The 23370-nt window shown below is 43.2% G+C and overlaps 1 protein-coding gene across 1 annotated transcript; it reads right to left on the reverse strand.

Annotated features, from left to right (window-relative positions):
• Positions 1-10447: 10447 nt before the first annotated feature.
• LOC148141024 (uncharacterized) lies at positions 10448-20151 on the reverse strand. The gene is made up of 2 exons (XM_087978734.1): positions 19933-20151; positions 10448-15926 (listed from the first exon to the last, which is right to left on the reverse strand). Exon 2 carries the CDS (start codon positions 15517-15519, stop codon positions 14185-14187), a length of 1335 nt encoding a protein of 444 aa, XP_087834860.1. The 5' UTR covers positions 15520-15926; positions 19933-20151; the 3' UTR covers positions 10448-14184.
• Positions 20152-23370: the final 3219 nt, after the last annotated feature.

Here is a 23370-nt window from a genome sequence, read left to right on the forward strand (position 1 = left end):
GTAGGAGACTTGAGGGGAGATCTTATAGAGGTGTATAAGATCATAAGAGGCATGAATAGGGTGAATGCATTCAATGCTTTTCCCGGGGTGGGGAATCGAGGACTAAAGGGCATCAGCTTAAGGTTAGAGGGGAAAGAATAAAAGGGAATCTGAGCGGACATTGGGCGGCATGGTGGCACAGTGGTTAGCACTGTTGCCTCACTGCGCCAGAGACCCGGGTTCAATTCCCGTCTCAGGCGACTGACTGTGTGGAGTTTACACGTTCTCCCCGTGTCTGCGAGGGTTTCCTCCGGGTGCTCCGGTTTCCTCCCACAGTCCAAAGATGTGCAGGTGAATTGGCCATGCTAAATTGCCCATAGTGTTAGATATAGGGGTAAATGTAGGGGTATGGGTGGGTTTCGCTTCGGCGGGTCGGTGTGGACTTGTTGGGCCGAATTTCCACATTGTAATCTAATCTAATCTAAAAAAAAATCTAATCTTTACACAGAGGGTGGTACACATATGGAATGAACTGCCAACAGAAGTGGTTGAGATGGGTACATTAACAACATTTAAAAGACATTTGGATAAATACATGTATAGGAAAGGATTAGAAGGACATGGGTCACCTGCAGGGAAATGAGGTTAGTGTAAATGGACATTTTGGCTAGCTTAGAGAAGTTTGGGCCAAAGGGTCTGTCTCCGTATTGTAGGACTCTATAACTACTCAGTTTTGATTTATTTGTACTTTCACAGGCTGTGGGTGCCATTTGCATTTATTGCCCATTCCTTTGAGAAGGTGGTTATGAGCCCCTTTTTGAACTGCCTTCGTCATACAGATAGCTACACCATAGACAAGCCAAACAGAGGACAGCCAGAGAATTCCTAGAAGCTTGGCACTCACCCACGGGCTCCATCAATAAATACATTGACCTAGATCCAATATACCTATTACTGCTATGAACAACCGAATCAGCAACTGGAAGTAGCGGGAATGAAAGCAAATAAATTTCAATCGAAACAGTATAGCAGCGCTTCACAGGAGGCTGCACAGCACTGAGGATGTCACCTAGAAGGGACAAAACGTCTGCAAACCAAATTCCCACACCCAAGCTACAAACCTTTACACAAACCATGTATATGGACTGTTTCCTCATTATCTGAGGAAACATGAATAGTGCTGAACATCATGGAAGCATCATGAAATATCCCCATTTTTTGACTTTATGGTAGGTGGAAGGTCTCAGATGAGCAGCTGATCAAGGTCAGGCCTTGGACATTACATAAGCAATTCATGCAGTCATGTCCCAGAACAGGGATAACTGGCCTCTAACCACCATAATCATTTTCCTTTGTGTTAGATATGAATCCAAACACTGGAGAGTTTCCCTCTTAGTCCCACTGACTCGAGTTTTGCTTGGACACTTTGATGCCACACTTGGAATTGGGATCTTTACTGTGGTGTCCTGGTCAATATTATTCCCTCAATCAACACAGCTGATTGTCTGATCATTATCACAATGCTGTTTGAGGGAACTTGCTATGTACAGAATGGCTGCCCCACTTCAAAAGTGCCTCAATGGCTGGAAAGAACTTCAGAAAATCTACTGTTTGGGAAAGGCTTTCTACAATTGAAAATCTTTGTAATCTTTTCCGATGCTGTTACAGAGACAGGGTAATAGGAGAGCTTGGAGGCACCAAAGGACAGGCCACATTCAGATTCCAACAGAAAGACAGAACTGACCAATTCACAATCCACAGGACAATAACAAGGTCCCAGCACACACACACAGAACTCAATAGGAAATCAGTAAGAATCCCCAGACACTCTGGATCTCCCGGATAATGACACCTCACCTTCTCATATTCAGGAGTGAACCATCAAACTCAGCCTGGAAATCAGAGGGAAATGCTTCCAATAAACACACTCAATATCCAACACACAGCTCCAGTCAAACAGTTCAGCACAAAGCACCGAGTAAACAGCTCCCTCAGCTGGATCTTCTCACACAGCATAAGGGACATTTCCACCCCTGATTACCCACAGGATAGTCAGACTGCCTGAAGATTGGTGTGGATATTATGGGATACAATTTGTATAAAAGCTGCTCCTTCACTCACCATCTCCTCACTTGGTTTTCAGTCCCTATAGGAAGTGAACCAGCTCTGGAAGAGTAAGTGGAGACACTGGGCAGAGTGGGTGGGCTCTCTGATTGACGTCTCTCACAGTCAATCCAAATATTTCTGGGGCAACATGAGTTTCCCGAAACTTGGGAAACTGACCGGGGAAATGGAGGTGACTTTGAGCAGCAAATCATGATTTGGAGCCTCAGCACCACACTCTACCGCAAACCCACAGACAACCTCACAATACTACACTTCTCCAGCTTCCACCAAAAACATATTAAAACAGCCATCCCCTATGGACAAGCCCTACGCGTACACCGGATCTGCTCAGATGAGAATGACCTCCTCAGGAGACAGACATGTGCTGCAACCGACAGGGCAACCTTCGTTGTTCAGTATTTCCCAGGAGTTGAAAAACTACGCCATGTTCTTCGTGACCTGCAACACATTATCAATGAGGATGAGCACCTCACCAAGACCTTCCCCACACCTCCACCACTTGCCCTTAAACAACCGAAAACCTCAAACAGATCATTGTTCGTAGCTGGGTCTCAGGACAACTCCATACAACCCTGTCATGGTAGGTGCTGCAAGACGTGTTAGAATGTGGACATAGATACCACCATTACACGTGGGGATACCTCCCACCTTGTACATGGCAGGTACTCATGTGACTCAGCCAAAGTTGTCTATCTTATATGTTGCAGGCAAGGATGCCTGGAGGCATGGTACATTGGGGAAACCGAGCAAAGGCTACGACAATGGATGAATGGACACCGCACAACAATCAACAGACAGGAGGGTTCCCTCCCAGTTGGGGAACACTTCAGTGGTCCAGGACATTCGACCTCGGACCTTCGGGTGACCATCCTCCAAGGCAGACTTCAGGACAGGCAGCAGCGAAAAGTGGCCGAGCAGAGGCTGATAGCTAAGTTCAGTACCCATAGGGAGGGCCTCAACCGGGATCTTGGGTTCATGTCACATTACAGGTGACCACCATTGCACTATATACACACAGACACACACACACAGGCACTCCTATACACATACATACGGACACACATATACACAGATGCACACACAGACACCCACACACCCTTACAGACACACATACTCCCACACTCACACAAGCACCCTCTCACAGACTTTAGACACACTACACACACACATACACTTTCTCACACTCACAACCCCCAACCCAGACAGACACACGCAGACAAACAGACAAAGACCCACATATATTTTGTGGGGTGAATTTGTACTTGCAGGGTTACATTATACTTTGCTCAAAAACTGCATGAATTCATGTAAAACTCCGTTATCTCACTTTTTAGATTAGAATCAATCTAAACATCATGACATAGACAGAGAACACAGGGGGCTAACACCTTTAACATATTGTCTAGCTAGCACCCATTGTTAACAGCTAACCTGAGAAGGCAACTTTAAAAAGAAACATTTTGTGATTTACACATGAAAGAAGTGAAACCATCATGGTATTCATACAGATGAAAGACTCAACAATCAATTTTTTAATGTATAATTTCAGTTACATCACACTGTAAATTTTTGCTATAAATTCTGTGTTAGGATTGAGCCCTGCACTATCACCTGATGAAGGAGTGATGCTCCGAAAGCTAGTGCTTCCAATTAAACCTGTTGGACTATAACCTGGTGTTGTGTGATTTTTAGCAGCAAATCAGGTGGGGATTTAAACTTGTTATTGCCGATCTGAACAAAACCTCACTTATTGCAGCTGCTGTCTCAATTCCTGTGATAAATGTGAATAGTGCGGTACATCCTTGGAGAACTGAATCTTGTGGTATCTGCGAGGAAAGACAAATGGACTGGGATATCACAGAACAAATGAATGTACCAGGACATCGTGGGAGAGGAATCACAAAAGGACAACCACCTGACGAAGAAGCAGTGCTTCGAAAGCTAATGCCTCCGAAAAAAACCTGTGGGTCTATAACCTGGTGTTTTGTGATTTTTAACTTTGTCACCTGGTAAATGTTTGACAGAGATTTCTAATGTGGGAATAACATTTTTCATCCTCGGAGGCTTTCAATCTGACAACATCAGGAGACAGAGAGACAGGAGGGAGATTGATCTAACCTGGGGGATTGTCACTGTGAGAGTGAGAGGAGACACTTACTCCTTGAGCTGCTAACTGAAATCGCTGTCCTGACCAGATGTCGCTTGTGAAGATTCAGCATCTCAGTTTGAATGCCTGAGGCTCAATTTTCACCTTTTCTGGTTCCTCTCCCATGATGTCCTGATACATTCATTTGTTCCGCAGTCTCCCAGCCTGCTTATCTTTCCTAATACTTCATTTAGTTCTCCTGGGACATCCCGGACTTTTCACCTCTCTTGAACTGTCTCAGTTTAGATCATTTTTGAGAGTGATATTGTTCAGTGTTCAGTACAGTTCAATGATTGCAACCATTCTTTCTCTCTGAAAAATACTGTGATCCACCCCCAGGTGTAACTAATTTCTTAATCACTCTTCAATATCCCAAATTAAAAATCACACAACACTAGGTTATAGTCCAACAGGTTTTTTGGAAGCACCAGCTTTCAGAGTGTTGCTCCTTCATCAGGTGGTTGTGGAGTATAAGATCGGAAGACAGAATTTATTGCATAAGTTTACAGTGTGATGTAACCAAAATTATATACTGAAAAAGACCTGGATTGTTTGTTAAGCCTCTCATCTTTTAGAATGGGCATGTTGGTTTCAGTTCTTTCACATGTAAATCCCCGAACTTTCTTAAAGTTACATTCTCAAGTAAACTTTAATAATAGGTGCCATGTTGATCCAGATAATGCATTGAAGGTGTGAGGTGCCCTGTATGAGGCTGTCTGTGCCGCAATGTTCAGACTGATTCTAATCTAAAAAAGGGATTTACAGAATCTTACATGGATTCATGCAGTTTTTGAGCAAAATAAAATGTGATGCTGCAAGTACAAATTCACCCCACAAACTGATATATGCGTGTGTGTATGTGTGTGCGTAGGCATGAATGTCTGTGACAGAGTGTGTATATGTGTATGAGTGTGAGTGTAAACGGGTATAAGTCTGTGAGAAATTGTATGTGTGAGTGTATATGAGAGCATATGAGACAGCTTGATGAGAGAGGGTCTGCAGGAGTGTGTGTGAGTGTGTGTAGTGCAGTGGGGTCACCTGTAGTGTGACATGAACCCAACGTCCTTGTTGAGGCCATCCCCATAGGTACCAAATTTGGCTATCAGTCTCTCTTGGCCACTTTGCATTGTTGCCTGTCCCAAAATCCGCCTTGGAAGATGGTCACCTGAAGGTCCGAGGTCGAATGTCCCAGACTGCTGAAGTGTTCTGCGACTGGGCGGGAACACACCTGTCTGTTGATTGTTGTGCAGTGTCCATTCACCATTGCCGTAGCCTCTGCTCGGTCTTACCAATGTACCATGCCTCAGGGCATCCTTGCCTGCAGCGTATAAGATAGACAACGTTGGCCGAGTCACATGAGTTCCTGCCATGTACATGGTGGGAGGTGTCACTCTGACACCATGATGTGTCATAATAAGTCTGAAAAAGTTAATTGCTAATTTACCGTTAGCTTTCCTAATTGTTTGCTGCACTTGCATGTTAACCTGCAAAGACGTATTGATGAGGACTCTCAGGTCCCTTTGTACAACTACCCTTTTTAACCCCTTACCATTTAAGAAATACTCTGCACATCTGTTCCTCCTACGAATATGGATAACTGCACATTTTCCCACATTGAACTTCATCTGCCATGCTCTCACCCATTCATTAAGTCTTGTACCTGCTTTGTATTTTCCTCACAGTGCACATTCTCATTGAGCATGTGTCATCCATAAACTTAGAAACGTTATATTTGGTCCCCAGATCCAAATCATCAATATACTGTTACGCCTTGCTGGGTAGCAAGTAAAAGTAAAGTTGTGTAGTCATCACAAAAGTTAAAGATTTCAAAATGTATGCAGAATTCCTGAATTTACCGGTCTTTGAGTTCAAGTTGATGGAAAGCATGGACCATGTTTTCATACTGAACAAAAATTACGGGGTATTACAAGTAAATAGAATCGAGCTACAAGTAACTAATTATAAATTGTCATGATATAACTCAACTAATTAAAACTCTACTCCCGTTATAAACTTCCCCTCTACACATACGGTCAGACAATTATACATGAGTGTTATAGACAGATGGAAACAGGTGAGCAGCTCAACGGTCCTTGTTCACAAGGCTGCTGAGATAACTATATGGCTGATCAAAATGTTGCTTTTTGATTTTCCTTTTCTGGTGGCTTTCACTTGTTTATAATAGGTACAGGCTGACAGGATCATATTTGTAAAGTCTCCAGTTTACTGTTGTGGGAGAAAGTGCTGTGCTTTTCCAGCAACACATTTTCAGCAGTTTACTGTTGTGGTTCTATTCGCCGAGTTGGGAATTTGTGTTGCAGACGTTTCATCCCCTGTCTTAGTGACATCCTCAGTGCTTGGGAGCCTCCTGTGAAGCGCTTCTGTGATGTTTCCTTCGGCATTTATAGTGGTTTGTCTCTGCCGCTCTATACAGTCAACACAGGAATTCTTGGACATCATCAGAAATATACACATAGACAAGGAAGAAACTTTGGTCTCATTCGATGTAACGGCACTGTTCACCTCTATCGACAAAACCCTAGCCAGAGAAACAATAGCCAACCTGCTGGACATACAGAACAGACAACAAAACGGGGAACCTATCAACAAAAACGGCATACTCAAACTACTGGACCTGTGCCTCACAACACACCACATTCAACAACCAAATATATGAACAAATCATCGGCACACCCATGGGCTCACCCATCTCTGGACTCATAGCAGAAGCGGTAATGCAAAGATTAGAACAAACAGTCTTAATGCAAATTCAACCCAAACTCTGGATGACACCTTTGTAATCATTTAAAACACAAAAATAGAGAACACACACCGGATCATCAACGCCACACTCACAGGAATCTGATTCACTAGAGAGGAAGAAAAGGACAACCAACTCCCATTCCTAGACGTGATGGTACAGAGATCACCTAACGGAGAATTCACCACAAAGGTATACAGGAAAGCCACACACACAGACCAAGTCCTGAACTACGAAAGCAACCACACCAATACACACAAAAGACGTTGCATCAAGACACTGTTCAAAAAGGCCACAACACACTGCAGCACACCAGAACTACAAAAAGAGGAAGAAGAACACCTATACAATGTATTCGCCAAAAACAGATACCCGCGCAATTTCACCAACAGATGCCTAAGGGAAAGACAACGGAACGAGGACATGCCGCAACCCAAAGGACTAGCCACACTACCATACATTAAGAGCACTTCCGAACTGACAGCCAGACTACTGCGACCACTAGGACTCATAACAGCACACAAACCAACAGCCACTCTCAGACAACAACTCACCAGGACAAAGAACCCGAAACCCAGCATGAGCAAAACCAATGTAGTGTACAAAATCCCATGCAAGGACTGCACAAAACACCACATAGGACAAACAGGAAGACAGCTAACGATCCACATCCATGAACACCAACTAGCCACAAAACGATACGACCATCTATCCTTAGTAGCCACACACGCAGATGACAAGCAACATGAGTTCGACTGAGACAACACTACTATTATAGGACAAGGCAAACAGAGAACAGCCAGGGAATTCCTAGAGGCATGGCACTCATCCACAGATTCAATCAATAAGCACATCGACCTGGACCCAATTTCCCGACCACTGCAATGGACAGCTGGAACTGACAACCGGAAGCGGCAGAGACAAACCACTATAAATGCCGGAGGAAACAACACAGAAGCGCTTCACAGGAGGCTCCCAAGCACTGAGGATGTCACCTAGACAGGGGACGCAACGTTTGCAACACAAATTTCCAGCTTGGCAAACAGAACCACAACAATGAGCACCCGAGCTACAAATCTTCTCACAAACTTTGATCTCCAGTTTACTGTTCAAGAAACCTGCTGAGGAAATAAAACTGCTATCTTCATGCTTGAGAGGAATTTTACTGCAGAGTAAAAATTGCTCCTTGCTCCTCCAGAGGTCTGATGGTTTCTGCCAAAACAACACACCCTCAAGCAATTCAGCTACCTGGTAGCCCATCATGTAGCTATTGGCAAGCAGAGAGTTTATATCAACATTTACCAGTCACTGGACCAGAAACTAATCAGCTACTTTTCACTGGCTGAAATTCCATTCATACACACAGCTCTATCACCAGCTCATCAGTAACCTTCATCCACAACTGCTTACATCTGTACACTGCACTTACGAGTGTCAAGATACTTGCTTTTAAAAGTGCTCTGGTCCTCCAACAATTCTGGTTTTCAAAATAGCTCTTTTCTCATTTTAGTCCACAATTAAAAACACAGAAAATGAAAATACATAGTTTTCACCTAATAATGTGAACTTGATTGAAATTTTTGAAGAAGTAACAAGGAGGATTGATGAGGGAAGAGCGGTAGATGTGATCCAACTGAACGTCAGTAAGGCGATCAACAAGGTTCCCCATGGGAGACTGATTAGCAAGGTTAGATTTCACGGAATAAAGGGAAAACTAGTCTTTTGGATACAGAACTGGCTTGAAGGAAGAAGACAGAGGGTGGTGGTAGAGGGTTGTTTTTCAGACTGGAGGCCTGTGACCAGTGGAGTGCCACAAGCATCAGTGCTGGGTCCACTACTTTTCATCATTTATATAAATGATTTGGATGTGAGCATAAGTGGTATAGTTAGTAAGTTTGCAGATGACACCAAAATTGGACGCGTAGTGGACAGCGAAGAAGGTTACCTCAGATTTCAACAGGATCTTGATCAGATGGGCCAATGGGCTGAGAAGTGGCAGATGGAGTTTAATTTAGATAAATTCGAAGTGCTGCATTTTGAGAAAGCAAATCTTCGCAGGACTTATACACTTAATGGCAAGGTCCTAGAGAGTGTTACTGAACAAAGAGACCTTGGAGTGCAGGTTCACAGCTCCTTGAAAGTGGAGTCACAGGTAGATAGGATAGTGAAGAAGGCGTTTGGTATGTTTTCCTTTATTGGTCAGAGTATTGAGTACAGGAGTTCAGAGGTCATGTTGCAGCTTTTCAGGACATTGGTTAGGCCACTTTTGGAATACTGCGTGCAATTCTGGTCTCCATCCTATTGGAAAGATGTTGTGAAACTTGAAAGGGTTCAGAAAAGATTTACAAGGACGTTATCAGGGTCGGATGATTTGAGCTTTGGGGAGAGGTTAAATAGGCTGGGGCTGTTTTCCGTGGAGCGTCAGAGACTGAGGGGTGACTTTATAGAGATTTATAAAATCATGAGGGTCATGAATAGGATAAATAGACAAGGTCTCTTCCCTGAGGTGGGGGAGTCCAGAATCAGATGGCATAGGTTTAGGGTGAGAAAGGAAAGATATAAAAGAGCCCTAAGGGGCAACTCTTTCACACAGAGGGTGGTATGTGTATGGAATGAGCTGCCAGAGGAAGTGGTGGAGGCTAGTACAATTGCAACATTTAAAAGGCATCTGGATGGGTATATGAATAGGAAGGGTTTGGAGAGTTATGGGCCGGGTGCTGGCAGGTGGGAGTAGATTGGGTTGGGATATCTGGTCAGCTTGGACAAGTTGGATTGAAGGGTCTGTTTCCATGCTGTACATCTCTGTGACTCGATGACTAACATTGAACCAACTACTATTCCTGTGGTACCTCACTAATCACAGCCTGCCAACATACGAATGACATCTTTCTTCCTATTTTCTGATTTTTGCCTGTAAACTGATCCTTAATCCATGTCAGTAAATTATCTTTTATGTGTTTTAATTTTGCTCACCAACCTCCTGTGCAGGCTTCATCAAAAGCCTTCTGAAAATCTAAATATATCATGTCCATTGATTCCCTTTTATTAATTCTGTTAATAAAGTCTTCAAAAAAACTCCAACAGGTTTGTCAAAAGTCATTTCCCATTCACAAATCTAAGCTGACAATGCTCAATTAGATCATTCTTATCTAAGTGTTCATTTATCACATGGTTTTAATAGATTCTAGTGTTCTTGTTACCACTACTGATGTAAGGCTAACAGGTCATAGTTTCCAGTTTTCTTTCTTGTCCCCTTCTTAAACTTTGACGCAATATTTGCTATCTTCCAATCTGCAGAACCATTCCAGAATTTTGGAAGACAATCACCAATGCACTCACTATCGCAATTTGTTACGATTGGACAAGTCGGATCTCAGGATGAAATCTGATAAGGCAGATAATGGGATTCATTAAAATTCCAGCTAATGTGGTGGTCAGTCACTAAAATATAGTCACATGAGACTGCAAAGTTTATTTAACAAAACAGAAGATTATTACAGAAAAGACTAGAACAAAACTAAACAAACCAAGCTATATGTAGAAGATAATTAGAAAAAAATTTAAATGCACTGCTACACAAAGTTTACAGAGGTAGAAGACAGAGGCTGGTGGTGGAGGGTTGCTTTTCAGACTGGAGGCCTGTAACCAGTGGAGTGTCACAAGGATCGGTGCTGGGTCCACTACTTTTCATCATTTATATAAATGATTTGGATATGAGCATAGGAGGTATGGTTAGTAAGTTTGCACTAAAATTGAATGCGTAGTGGACAGCAAAGAAGGTTACCTTAGAGTACAAAGGGATTTGATCAGATGGGCCAATGGGCCTAGGAGTGGCAGATGGAGTTTAACTTAGATAAATGTGAGGTTGTGTCGCATAATCTTACCAGACCATAGAGGCTGCTCTCTCATGAGAGAAAAGTGACTGGTGGTGATTTAACGTGACCTCCACCAGACCTCAGGTGAGGGAAGAGGTTGAGAAGGAAGGTCTTTCATAACAACCTCAGACCAGTGATGGGAATTGAACCCACGCTGTTGGCATCACACTGCTCTGTAAGCCAAAAATCTGGCCAACTGAGCTAAACTGATTCCCAAATGTGATGTGCTGCATTTTGGAAAGGCAAATCAGGGCAGGACTTATACACTTAATGGTAAGGTCCTGGGTGGTGTTGCTAAACATAGAGACCTTGGAGTGCAGGTTCATAGTTCCTTGAAAGTGGAGCCGCAGGTAGACAGGATAGTGAAGAAGGTGTTTGGTACGTTTGCCTTTTTTGGTTACAGCCTTGAGTATAGTAATTGGGAGGTCATGGGACAAGATTGGTATGTGAGCTGCGAGAGGAAGATTAGATTAGATTAGATTAGATTACAGTGTGGAAACAGGCCCTTCGGCCCAACAATTCCACACCGACCCGCCGAAGCGAAACCCACCCAGACCCCTACATTTTACCCCTTACCTAACACTACGGGCAATTTAGTATGGCCAATTCACCTGACCCTGCACATCTTTGGACTGTGGGAGGAAATCGGAGCACCCGGAGGAAACCCACGCAGACACGGGGAGAATGTGCAAACTCCACACAGTCAGTCGCCTGAGGCGGGAATTGAACCCGGGTCTCTGGCGCTGTGTTTCAACTCAACAAAGTGTTTCAACTCAACAAAATAGGTGGTAGCCATTTCCTGGTTCATTTCACATGGGAGTGACCTGACCAATCAGAATCAACATGATTTGAAATTAAAATAAAACCTGGCAGTTAATTGTCAACCAGCATTAATGGGTGCACACTCGGTGGCAATGTCTGCCAAGTGAGTGCACTTGCCAAACAATAAGCATTCTCCTCTAGTGCTAACCACTGTGCCACCGTGCCGCCCACTAAGGAAGTAGTGGAGGCTGGTACAATTACAACATTTAATACACATCTGGATGGGTACACGAATAGGAAGGGATATGGGCCAAATGCTGGCAAGTGGGACTAAATTAATTTACGTTATCTGGTCAGCATGGATAAGTTGGACTAAAGCATCTGTTTTGGTGCTGTGCAGCTCTGTGACACAATTTAATTTCCAATACCATCAATCCAAGTCCAGAGCATTCTGTATAAAATCTTTAGGCCTTACTTAATTGATTGTCCCAGCTTCCTTCCTGTGGATTGTTGAATCTTCTTATATGAATACTCATTGAATTGAGAGCTTGAACTTTCTAAGTGTCTAACTTACACATCTGGTTTGGAAGGTGCACAAACTACACTGTTGAACTGATATGATTGTATTTTTCTTGAACTGTTCTAAACTCCTTTAAAGAGAGAAACCACAATTGCTTCTGACCCCACAAACTGCTACAAAGGAAAACTTTCACTTGCTGGTATTGAAAACTAAAATCAATCCATGACTTCACCTAATGAAGGAGCAGCTTCAGAAGATTTCAAATAAACCTGTTGAACTGTAACCTGGTGTCATGTGACTTCGACTTCATCCACCCTCATCCAACACTGGCACCTCCACGTCTTGATTTTTCTGAACTGACAATAAGAAAATTTTAAACATTTATCTAGCTGTCACAAACCAATGGCCTTCAATGTTATCCACTTGTCATAAACCATCACAGCATTAACAGTTTTCCATTAAAAACTTGTAGGTGTCTATAGCCATATGGTTTCTGAGCAAGGACATTGAACTTAATTTTATTTAAAAGAAACTTTGGTAGAAAAGAACCACATTCATCTCTGCTTCTTTGTAAACTTTAGCATCCAAACACGATATTAAAATGTACACAAAGTGTTTCAACTCAACAAAATAGGTGGTAGCCATTTCCTGGTTCATTTCACATGGGAGTGACCTGACCAATCAGAATCAACATGTTTTGAAATTAAAATAAAACCTGGCAGTTAATTGTCAACCAGCATTAATGGGTGCACACTCGGTGGCAATGTCTGCCAAGTGAGTGCACTTGCCAAACAATAAGCACTCTCCTCTCGTGCAGTATCAATTTTCGTTTTCCCCTTGAACTGATATTCTTCAGAATTAACCTGATAAGTACAAGAAGAAAAGCTTCCACAAAATATCTTTTCAGCAATATTAATATTTACATAAGTTAGACATCTTTCTTCATAATAGCTACCGTTTTCAACATTCTGGAATTAGACGATAAGGTCCTGGTAACTTATCATTAATTTGTCCAGTAAAGACTTATTGCAAATTCTAATTTCATTCAATTCCATATTCTTCCTTGACTCTAATGCTGGGAGGTTTCTAAGATCTTCCTCAGTGAAGACAGACACAAAGTAATCATGTAATCAACCAGGAAACACACTGACTATGTAAATGCCTTTCACACATTTTGCACATGACTGATTTCTCATCAGTGTGGATTCTTCAGGATTCTGATGCTTCAGGAGATGGGAATTTGCATTAAAGCTTTTCACAAGCATTGCATTTGAAAGGTTTCTCTCCTGAGTGAAACTTTTGATGTCTCAGGATAGTTAATGAACCATAGAATTTTACTTTACAAAAGGAGGCCATTTGATCCATTGTATCTGTTCTAGCTCCCAAAAACGTAATTGCAAATCTTGCAGTTGAAAGCTTTCTCCCATTTATAGATCCTCTATTGGAGCAGGAGCTAAGATGGCATTAAGAAGGATTTGGTGCACACATTACACAACAATAACGTGGTATTTGCAGAGTATCATGACTGTCTGAAGGTTTTGTTACACGTCAAACCTGAAGGGTTTCTGCACTGTGTGAATCTTCTGGTTTATCAGGAGGCATATAGACATCTTAAAAGCTTGATGGGTTTCTCCCCTGTAGATTGCCTGGTGGTGCAACAGACTTGTTAAATCTGCCAAGCTTTTATCTCAATACCTCATACTTATCTAGTTTCTCCCTTGTATGGATGTGTTTGAGTGTTTACAGATTTATTCAATGCACAAATGATATATCTCAAGACTCAGATGACTAGCTTCTCTCCTTCGTGGAAATGTTGATGTGCACAAAGGTTTGTTAAATGTGACAAGGAATTGTCACATATCTCACATATTCTCTCTATGTGAACCATGTGCAGTATCAGGAATCTTGACGATGTCACAAAAGCTTTGTTGAAACCTTGGACGTGAAGACTTTCTTTCCAGTGTGGATCTTCTGATAGACCTCAATAACCACCGAAGGCTTTGTCACATACCTCTCATTTGAAGGGTTTTTCCCCTTCATGAATCCTTTGGTGTCTCAAGAAAGTACAAGAGTTAGTGAAAGTCTTCTCACAAACCTCACATCTGAATGGTCTCTCCCCTGTGTGCAAACGCTGGTGTCTCCTGAGTTTAGATGACTGTGAGAATGATTTGTCACACATTTTGCAATTGTATGGTTTCTCCCCAGTGTGAATGCGTCGATGCACGCGGAGGGTCGATGAGTCTGAGAATGATTTGTCGCATACCTTGCATGTGTACGGTTTCTCTCCAGTGTGAATGCGTTGGTGGGTGAGCAGGGTTGACGACCGTGAAAATGACTTATTACACAAGCTGCATGTGAATGGTTTGTCCCCTGTGTGTATGCGTTGGTGATTGAGGAGACGGGATGAGCGTGAGAATGACTTGTTACACACCTCACAAGTGAATGGTTTTTCCCCGGTGTGAATGCGTTGGTGGAGGCGGAGGTGTGATGAATGCGAGAATGATTTGTCACAGAAATCGCATGTGAATGGTTTCTCCCCAGTGTGAATGCGTTGGTGTGTACGGAGGTTAGACGACTGAGTGAATGATTTGTCACAGAACTCACACTTGAATGGTTTCTCCCCAGTGTGAAAGCGTTGGTGCAAGCGGAGGTGTGATGAACGCGAGAATGATTTGTCACACAACTCACACGTGAATGGCTTCTCCCCTGTGTGAATACGTTGGTGGAGGCTGAAGTTTGATAAACGTGAGAATGATTTGTCACAGAACTTGCATGTGAACGGTTTCTCCCCAGTGTGAACACGTTGGTGTACACAAAGTTGAGATGAGTGTAAAAATGATTTGTCACACACCTCACACCTGAAGGGTTTCTCTCCTGTGTGAATGCGTTGGTGAGTCAGGAGGATTGTAGATGTCGCAAAAGCTTTATCACAAACTACACATTTGAAAGGTTTCTCCCCTGTATGAACATATCGATGTGTGCGGAGTTGTGATGACTGCGAGAATGATTTATCACACACCTCACAGCTGAAGGGTTTCTCTCCTGTGTGAAGACGTTGGTGAGTCAGGAGAGTTGTAGATGTTGTGAAAGCTTTATCACAAACTTCACACCTGAATGGTTTCTCCCCTGTATGAATATATCGATGTGTGCGGAGGTGCGATGACTGCGAAAATGATTTGTTGCAAACTTCACAATGGAATGGCTTCTCCAGGCTGTGCATACTTCGGTGTTGCATGAGCATTGAAAACTGCATGAAATCTTGGTCGCACACCTCACACTTGAACAGTTTCTCTTCCATGAGTGTGTTCAGCAGATGCACTTTGGGCGTGAGGAGATCCTTTGAGCTCATGGAGTACTCTTCACACACCTCAAACTTGAACAGCCTCTCCCCTGTAGGAATGAGTCAGTGGTTCATGAGGCTCGATGAATGATTGAAGCTCTCACCACACTTGGAGCCACTCACACTTCTTCCCAGCCTCACCCTGACCGATCACCCACAGCCGAACCTTGAGAAAGGTTGGTTCTGATGGAAGCTCCACACCACTGACCAGTTTCAGATCTGATGATCTGTCAAAGCTTCTCTGATTCAACCAATTTCCAGATAATGGTTTCACTGCCCAACCTTCTCTGCGTTAAGCAATGCTGCGAAGGGACGAAATATCTTCCCACAGTTGTGTAGTTATTCCGAGAGTGATGGTCAGGATCCATTTGCAGTGTCTACATTTATGTTGCCTGGTGTATTACAGTGCATTCCTTCTGTAAAATAGGAAAAATAAACATGAAGCCCAACTTTCCCAGTTTTAGGTGTACAACATGTCCAGAGCTCTCCATCGTGACAATGTGCAGCCTCTCCCTCTGCACTAACATACAATCAAGTCAAAGAGGCTGGCAGTCTGTACTTCAATGCTAAAGTCAATGACATTCACTTAGCAAGAAATGTGAATTGAAGAAAGGCTGGGAGCATATAAATTAATGCAAAGTGAGTGAAGGCTAAGAAAGCAAGCTAAGGACCATTACAGGAACCATGTTTCAATGTATAAAATAGCTGAGCAGAAAAATATAAATCATAGGTGTCCATGAGCTCCAAAGAAAAAAACTGATGATTAAAGAGCTAAAATGCATTGGCCCGTGAGCAGGTGTGATGCTGGTGATTTGAAGACACTGACTTATGTGGACAAGCGATCATGATGATGGTGGCCATGGAACATACAGGGGCATTGCTGCAAAGAAACATTTGGTGATGCCTGGGGCAGGCATTCAGCAAGTTACAGGAACCAGGCAGCGCTCTCTCCAAGTTGGGTGACTGTTGGGAAGCTCCACTCACTTTGGTTGTTGCTGACGAATAGTTTCAACTTCAAGAAAACTCTGTTCTGTACAGACCTTGAAAGTCCTTGCATCAGCAAAACAAATTACAGGGAACTTGCCGCAAGATACCTACTCCAACTTACATAGAGTCATAGAGATGTACAGCATGGAAACAGACCCTTTGGTCCTACCCGTCCATGACGACCAAATATCCCAACCCAATCTAGTCCCACCTGCCAGCACCCCGGCCCATATCCCTCCAAACCTTTCCTATTCATATACCCATCCAAATACCACTTAAATGTTGCAATTGTACCAGCCTCCACCATTCCTCTGGCAGCTCATTCCATACACGTTCCACCCTCTGCGTGAAAAAGTTGCCCCTTAGGTGTCTTTTATATCTTTCCCCTCTCACCCTAAACCTATGCCCTCTTGTTCTGGACTCCCCGACCCCAGGGAAAAGACTTTGTCTATTTATCCTATCCATGCACCTCATAATTTTGTAAACCAGATAAGGTCATCCCTTAGCCTCCAAAGCTCCAGGGAAAACAGCCCCAGCCTGTTCAGCCTCTCCCTATAGCTCAAATCCTCCTACCCTGGCAACATCCTTGTAAACCTTTTCTGAGCCCTTTCAAATTTCACAACATCTTTCCGATAGGAAGGAGACCAGAACTACACGCAATATTCCAACAGTGGCCTAACCAGTGTCCTGTACAGCCGCACCATGACCTCCCAACCCCTGTACTTAATAGCTTGACCAATAAAGGAAAGCATACCAAACGCCTTCTTCACTATCCTATCTACCTGCGATTCCACTTTCAAGGAGCTATGAAACTGCACTCCAAGGTCTCTTTGTTCAGCAACTCACATTACCATTAAATGTACAAGTCCTGCTAAGATTTGCTTTCCCAAAATGCAGCACCTCGCATTTATCTGAATTAAACTCCATCTGCCACTTCTTAGCCCATTGGTCCATCTGATCAAGATCCTGTTGAAATCTAAGGTAACCCTCTTCACTGTCCACTGCACCTCCAATTTTGGTGTCATCTGCAAACTTACTAACTGTACCTCTTATGCTCGCATCCAAATCATTTATGTAAATTACAAAAAGTAGAGGACCCAACACCAATTCTTTGGTCCAGCACTCCATTGGTCACAAGCCTCCAGTCTGAAAAACAATCCTCCACCACCACCCTCTGTCTTCTACCTTTGAGCCAGTTCTGTATCCAAATGGCTAGTTCTCCCTGTATTCCATGAGCTCTAACCTTGCTAACCAGTCTCCCATGGGGAACCTTGTCGAATGCCTTACTGAAGTCCACATAGATCACATCTACTGCTCTGCCCTCATCAATCCTCTATGTTACTTCTTCAAAAAACTCTATCAAGTTTGTGAGACATGATTTCCCATGCACAAAGCCATGTTGACTATCCCTAATCAGTCCTTGCCTTTCCAAATACATGTACATCCTGTCCCTCAGGATTCCCTCCAACAACTTGACCACCACCGAGGTCAGGTTCACCGGTCTATAGTTTCCTGGCTTGTCCTTACCGCCCTTCTTAAACAGTGGCACCATGTTTGCCAACGTCCAGTCTTCCGGCACCTCACCTGTGACTATCGATGATACAAATTTATCAACAAGAGGCACAGCAATCACTTCTCTAGCTTCCCACAGAGCTCTTGGGTACACATGACCAGGTCCCTGGGATTTATCCACCTTTACCCGTTTCAAGACATCCAGCACTTCCTCCTCTGTAATCTGAACATTTTGCAAGATGTCACCATCTATTTCCCTACAGTCTATATCTTCCATGTCCTTTTCCACAGTAAATATTGATGCAAAAAACTCATTTAGTATCTCCCCCATTTTCTGTGGCTCCACACAAAGGCCGCCTTGCTGACCTTTGAGGGGCCCTATTCTCTCCCTAGTTACCCTTTTGTCCTTAATATATTTGTAAAAACCCTTTGGATCCTCCTTAATTGTATTTGCCAAAGCTATCTCATGTCCCCTTTCTGCCCTCCTGATTTCCTTCTTAAGTAGACTCCTACTTCCTTTATACTCTTCTAAGGATTCACTCGATCTATCCTGTCTATACCTTACATACGTTTCCTTCTTTTTCTTAACCGAACCCTCAATTTCTTTAGTCATCCAGCATTCACTATACTTACCAGCCTTTCCTTTCACCCTGACAGGAATATACTTTTTCTGGATTCTTGATTCTCATTATCTCATTTCTGAAGGCTTCCCATTTTCCAGCTGTCCCTTTACCTGCGAACATCTGCCTCCAATCTGCTTTCAACAGTTCGTGCCTAATACCGTCAAAATTGGCCTTTCTCCAATTTAGAACTTCAACTTTTAGATCTGGTCTATCCTTTTGCATCACTATTTTAAAATGAATTGAATTATGGTCGCTGGCCACAAAGTGCTCCCCTACTGACATTCTCAGTCACCTGCCCTGCCTTATTTCCCAAGAGTACGTAAAGTTTTGCACCTACTGAATCAGAAAATTGTCTTGCAGCACTTAACAAATTCCTCTCTATCTAAACCTTTAACACTATGGCAGTTCCTGTCGATGTTTGGAAAGTTAAACCCCTACCATAACTACCCTATTATTCTTACAGATAGCTGAGATCTTCTTACAAATTTGTTTCTCAATTTCCCTCTGACTATTGGGGGGTCTATAATACAATCCCAATAAGGTGATCATCCCTTTCTTATTTCTCAGTTCCACCCAAATAACCTCCCTGGATGTATTTCCGGGAATATTCTCCCTCAGCACAGCTGTAATGCTACCCTTTATCAAAAATGCCACTCCCCCTCCTCTCTTGCCTTCCCTTTCTGTAGCATTTGTATCCTGGAACATTAAGCTGCCAGTCTTGCCCATCCCTGAGCCACGTTTCTGTAATTGCTATGATATCCCAGTCCCATGTTCCTAACCATGCCCTGAGTTCATCTTCCTTCCCTGTTAGGCCCCTTGCTTTGAAATAACTGCAGTTTAATTTATTAGTCCTACCTTACAGTTGGGAATTTGCATCGTGAAAGGAGAGGAAAATTCGAGGTGATAGTTGAATACGATAGATTAGAATGCCCCATCTCTCAGACTGTGCCCCCTAATTCTCGAATTCCCAATGAATGCAAAAAGATTACTTTTATCTACCCTGACTTTTCAAAATAATACTTTGAAGACTTTGATCAGATCATCCCTTAACCTTCTAAATTCTCTAGAAAACAGGCCTAAACAAGTCTTTGCTTTCTTTTCTGATACGTTCACAGAGATAGGGCAGTCGAAGATCCTGCAAAGACGTAAAAAGACAGGCAACATGCAAATCCCAGTACACATAGTGAACTGACTGTTCACTGTCCGCAGTATAATAACCAGCTACTAAAACATATAGAACTCAACAATAGGAAATCAGTAGGAATCCTTACTCTGCACCTCCTAGATAATTAGACCTCACCTTCTCATATTCAGGAATGAGTCACCAACAAAACCCGGCTTGGAAATCAGAGCGAAATGTTTCCAATAAACACACTCAATACCTAAGACACAGCTCCAGTCACACAGTTCAGCACAAAGCACCGCGTAAACTGCTCTCTCAGCTGGATCTTCTCACACAGCATAAGGGACATTTCCACCCCTGACTGCCCACAGGATAGTCAGACTGCCTGAAGATTGGTGTGGATATTATGGGATACAGTTTGTGTAAAAGCTGCTCCTTCACTTACCAACTCATCACTTGGTTTTCAGTCCCTATAGGAAGTGAACCAGCTCTGGAAGAGGAAGAGGAGACAATGGGCAGAGTGGGTGGGCTCTCTGATTGACGTCTCTCACAGTCAATCCAAATATTTCTGGAGCAACATGAATTTCCTGAAACTTGGGAAACTGACCGAGGAAATGCAGACGTAGTTCTGGGGTATTTAAACTTGATAGTGATCCACCTGAATAAAAACTCATTTAGTCATGAAGGGCATCGATACGGTGAATAGCCAAGATCATTTTTTCAGGATATATAGGAGTCAAAAGCTAGAAGGCATGGGTTGAAGGTAAGTGGAAAGATTTAAAGGGACATGAGGGGCAACTTATTCACACAGATGATATTTTGTGTATGGAATGAGTTGCCAGAGGAAGTGGTGGAGGCGCGTACAATTACGGCATTTGAAAAGCACTTTAATGGGTACGTGAATAGGAAGGGTTTAGAGAGATATAGGGCAAACACAGGCAACAGGGACTAAATCAGCTGAGGATAACTAGTCAGCGCGGACGGGTTGAACTGAAGGGTCTGTTTCCCTGCTGTATGAGTCTATGCCGTCTGTGTTCTCTTGGTAAACCTTTGATGGAGATTTCTATAAGACCATAAGACCATAAGACATAGGAGTGGAAGTAAGGCCATTCGGCCCATCAAGTCCACTCCGCCATTCAATCATGGCTGATGCGCATTTCAGCTCCACTTACCAGCGTTCTCCCCGTAGCCCTTAATTCCTCGAGACAACAAGAATCTATCAATCTCGGCCTTGAAGACATTTAGCGTCCCGGCTTCCACTGCACTCCGTGGCAATGAATTCCACAGGCCCACCACTCTCTGGCTGAAGAAATGCCTCTGCATTTCTGTTCTGAAATGACCCCCTCTAATTCTAAGGCTGTGTCCATGGGTCCTAGTCTCCTCGTTTAACTGAAACAATTTCCTAACATCCACCTTTTCCAAGCCATGTATTATTTTGTACGTCTCTATTAAGTCTCCCCTTAATCTTCTAAACTCCAACGAATACAATCCCAGTATCCTCAGCCGTTCCTCATATGTTAGACCTGTCATTCCAGGGATCATCCGTGTGAATCTCCGCTGGACACGTTCCAGTGCCAGTATGTCCTTCCTGAGGTGTGGGGACCAAAACTGGACACAGTACTCCAACTGGGGCCTAACCAGAGCTTTATAAAGTCTTAGTAGTACATCTCTGCTTTTATATTCCAACCCTCTTGAGATAAGAGACAACATTGCATTCGCTTTCTTAATCACGGACTCAACCTGCATGTTTACCTTTAGAGAATCCTGGACTAGCACTCCCAGATCCCTTTGTGCTTTGGCTTTATTAATTTTCTCACCATTTAGAAAGTAGTCTATGCTTTTATTCTTTTTGCCAAAGTGCAAGACCTCGCACTTGCTCACGTTAAATTCCATCAGCCATTTCCTGGACCACTCTCCCAACCTGTCAAGATCCTTCTGCAGCCTCCCCACTTCCTCAGTACTACCTGCCTGTCCACCTAACTTCGTATCATCGGCAAACTTCGCTAGAATGCCCCCGGTTCCCTCATCCAAATCGTTAATATATAATGCGAACAGCTGTGGCCCCAGCACCGAACCCTGCGGGACACCGCTCGTCACCGGCTGCCATTCTGAAAAAGAACCTTTTATCCCAACTCTCTGCCTTCTGTTAGACAGCCAATCCTCAATCCATCCCAGCAGCTCACCTCGAACACCATGGGCCCTCACCTTGCTCAGCAGCCTCCCGTGTGGCACCTTATCAAAGGCCTTTTGAAAGTCTAGATAGACCACATCCACTGGGTTTCCCTGGTCTAACCTACTTGTTACCTCTTCAAAAAATTCCAACAGGTTTGTCAGGCATGACCTCCCTTTACTAAATCCATGTTGACTTGTTCTAATCAGACTCTGCTCTTCCAAGAATTTAGAAACCTCATCCTTAATGATGGATTCTAGAATTTTACCAACAACCGAGGTTAAGCTGATTGGCCTATAATTTTCCATCTTTTGCCTTGATCCTTTCTTGAACAAGGGGGTTACAACAGCCATCTTCCAATCTTCCGGGACCTTTCCTGACTCCAGTGACTCTTGAAAGATCTCAACCAATGCCTCTGCTATTTCCTCAGCCACCTCTCTCAGAACTCTAGGGTGTATCCCATCGGGGCCAGGAGATTTATCAATTTTAAGACTTTTTAACTTTTCTAGCACTATCTCTTTCGTAATGGCAACCATACTCAACTCAGCCCAGTGACACCCTTTAATTTTTGGGATATTACTCATGTCTTCCACTGTGAAGACTGACGCAAAGTACTTGTTAAGTTCTCCTGCTATTTCCTTATCTCCCAAGACTAGGCTTCCTGCATCAGTTTGAAGTGGCCCAATGTCTACTTTTGCCTGTCGTTTGTTTCTTATGTACTGAAAGAAACTTTTACTATTATTTCTAATATTACTGGCTAGCCTATTTGATCCTCTCCTTTCTTATTACACTCTTTGTTATCCTCTGTTTGCTTTTGTATCCTTCCCAATCTTCTGATTTCCCACTGTTCTTAGCCACTTTATAGGATCTCTCTTTTTCTTTAATACATTTCCTGACTTCGTCAGCCAAGGTTGTCTAATCCCTCCCCGGTTAATCTTTCTTTTCTTGGGAATGAACCTCTGTACAGTGTCCTCAATTATACCTACAAACTCCTGCCATTTTTGCTCTACTGTCTTCCCGGTTAGCCTCTGCTTCCAGTCTATTTTAGTCAGTTCCTCTCTCATGCCCTCATAATTACCTTTATTCAACTGTAACACCATTACATCCGATTTTGCCTTCTCCCTTTCAAACTCCAGACTGAACTTTATCATATTATGGTCGCTACTTCCTAAGGGTTCCCTTACTTTAAGATCTTTTATAGAGTCTGGTTCATTGCAAAGCACTAGGTCCAGAATAGCCTGCTCTCTTGTGGGCTCCATGACAAGCTGTTCCAAAAAGCCATCCTGTAAGCATTCCATGAATTCCCTTTCTTTAGATCCACTAACAACATTATTTACCCAGTCCACCTGCATATTGAAGTCTCCCATGATCAATGTAACCTTGCCTTTCTGACATGCCTTCTCTATTTCCCGGTACATGTTGCGTCCCTGGTCCTGACCACTGTT

This window comes from Chiloscyllium plagiosum, unplaced genomic scaffold (assembly GCF_037043375.1).
Source record: "Chiloscyllium plagiosum isolate Xiang-an unplaced genomic scaffold, Cpla_swu_hap1 HiC_scaffold_35, whole genome shotgun sequence".
Lineage (NCBI taxonomy): Eukaryota > Metazoa > Chordata > Chondrichthyes > Orectolobiformes > Hemiscylliidae > Chiloscyllium > Chiloscyllium plagiosum.

Excerpts from the sequence above, each read along its gene's own strand:
- LOC148141024 (XM_087978734.1), bottom strand. The coding sequence starts at position 15,519 with ATGAGCTCAAAGGATCTCCTCACGCCCAAAGTGCATCTGCTGAACACA.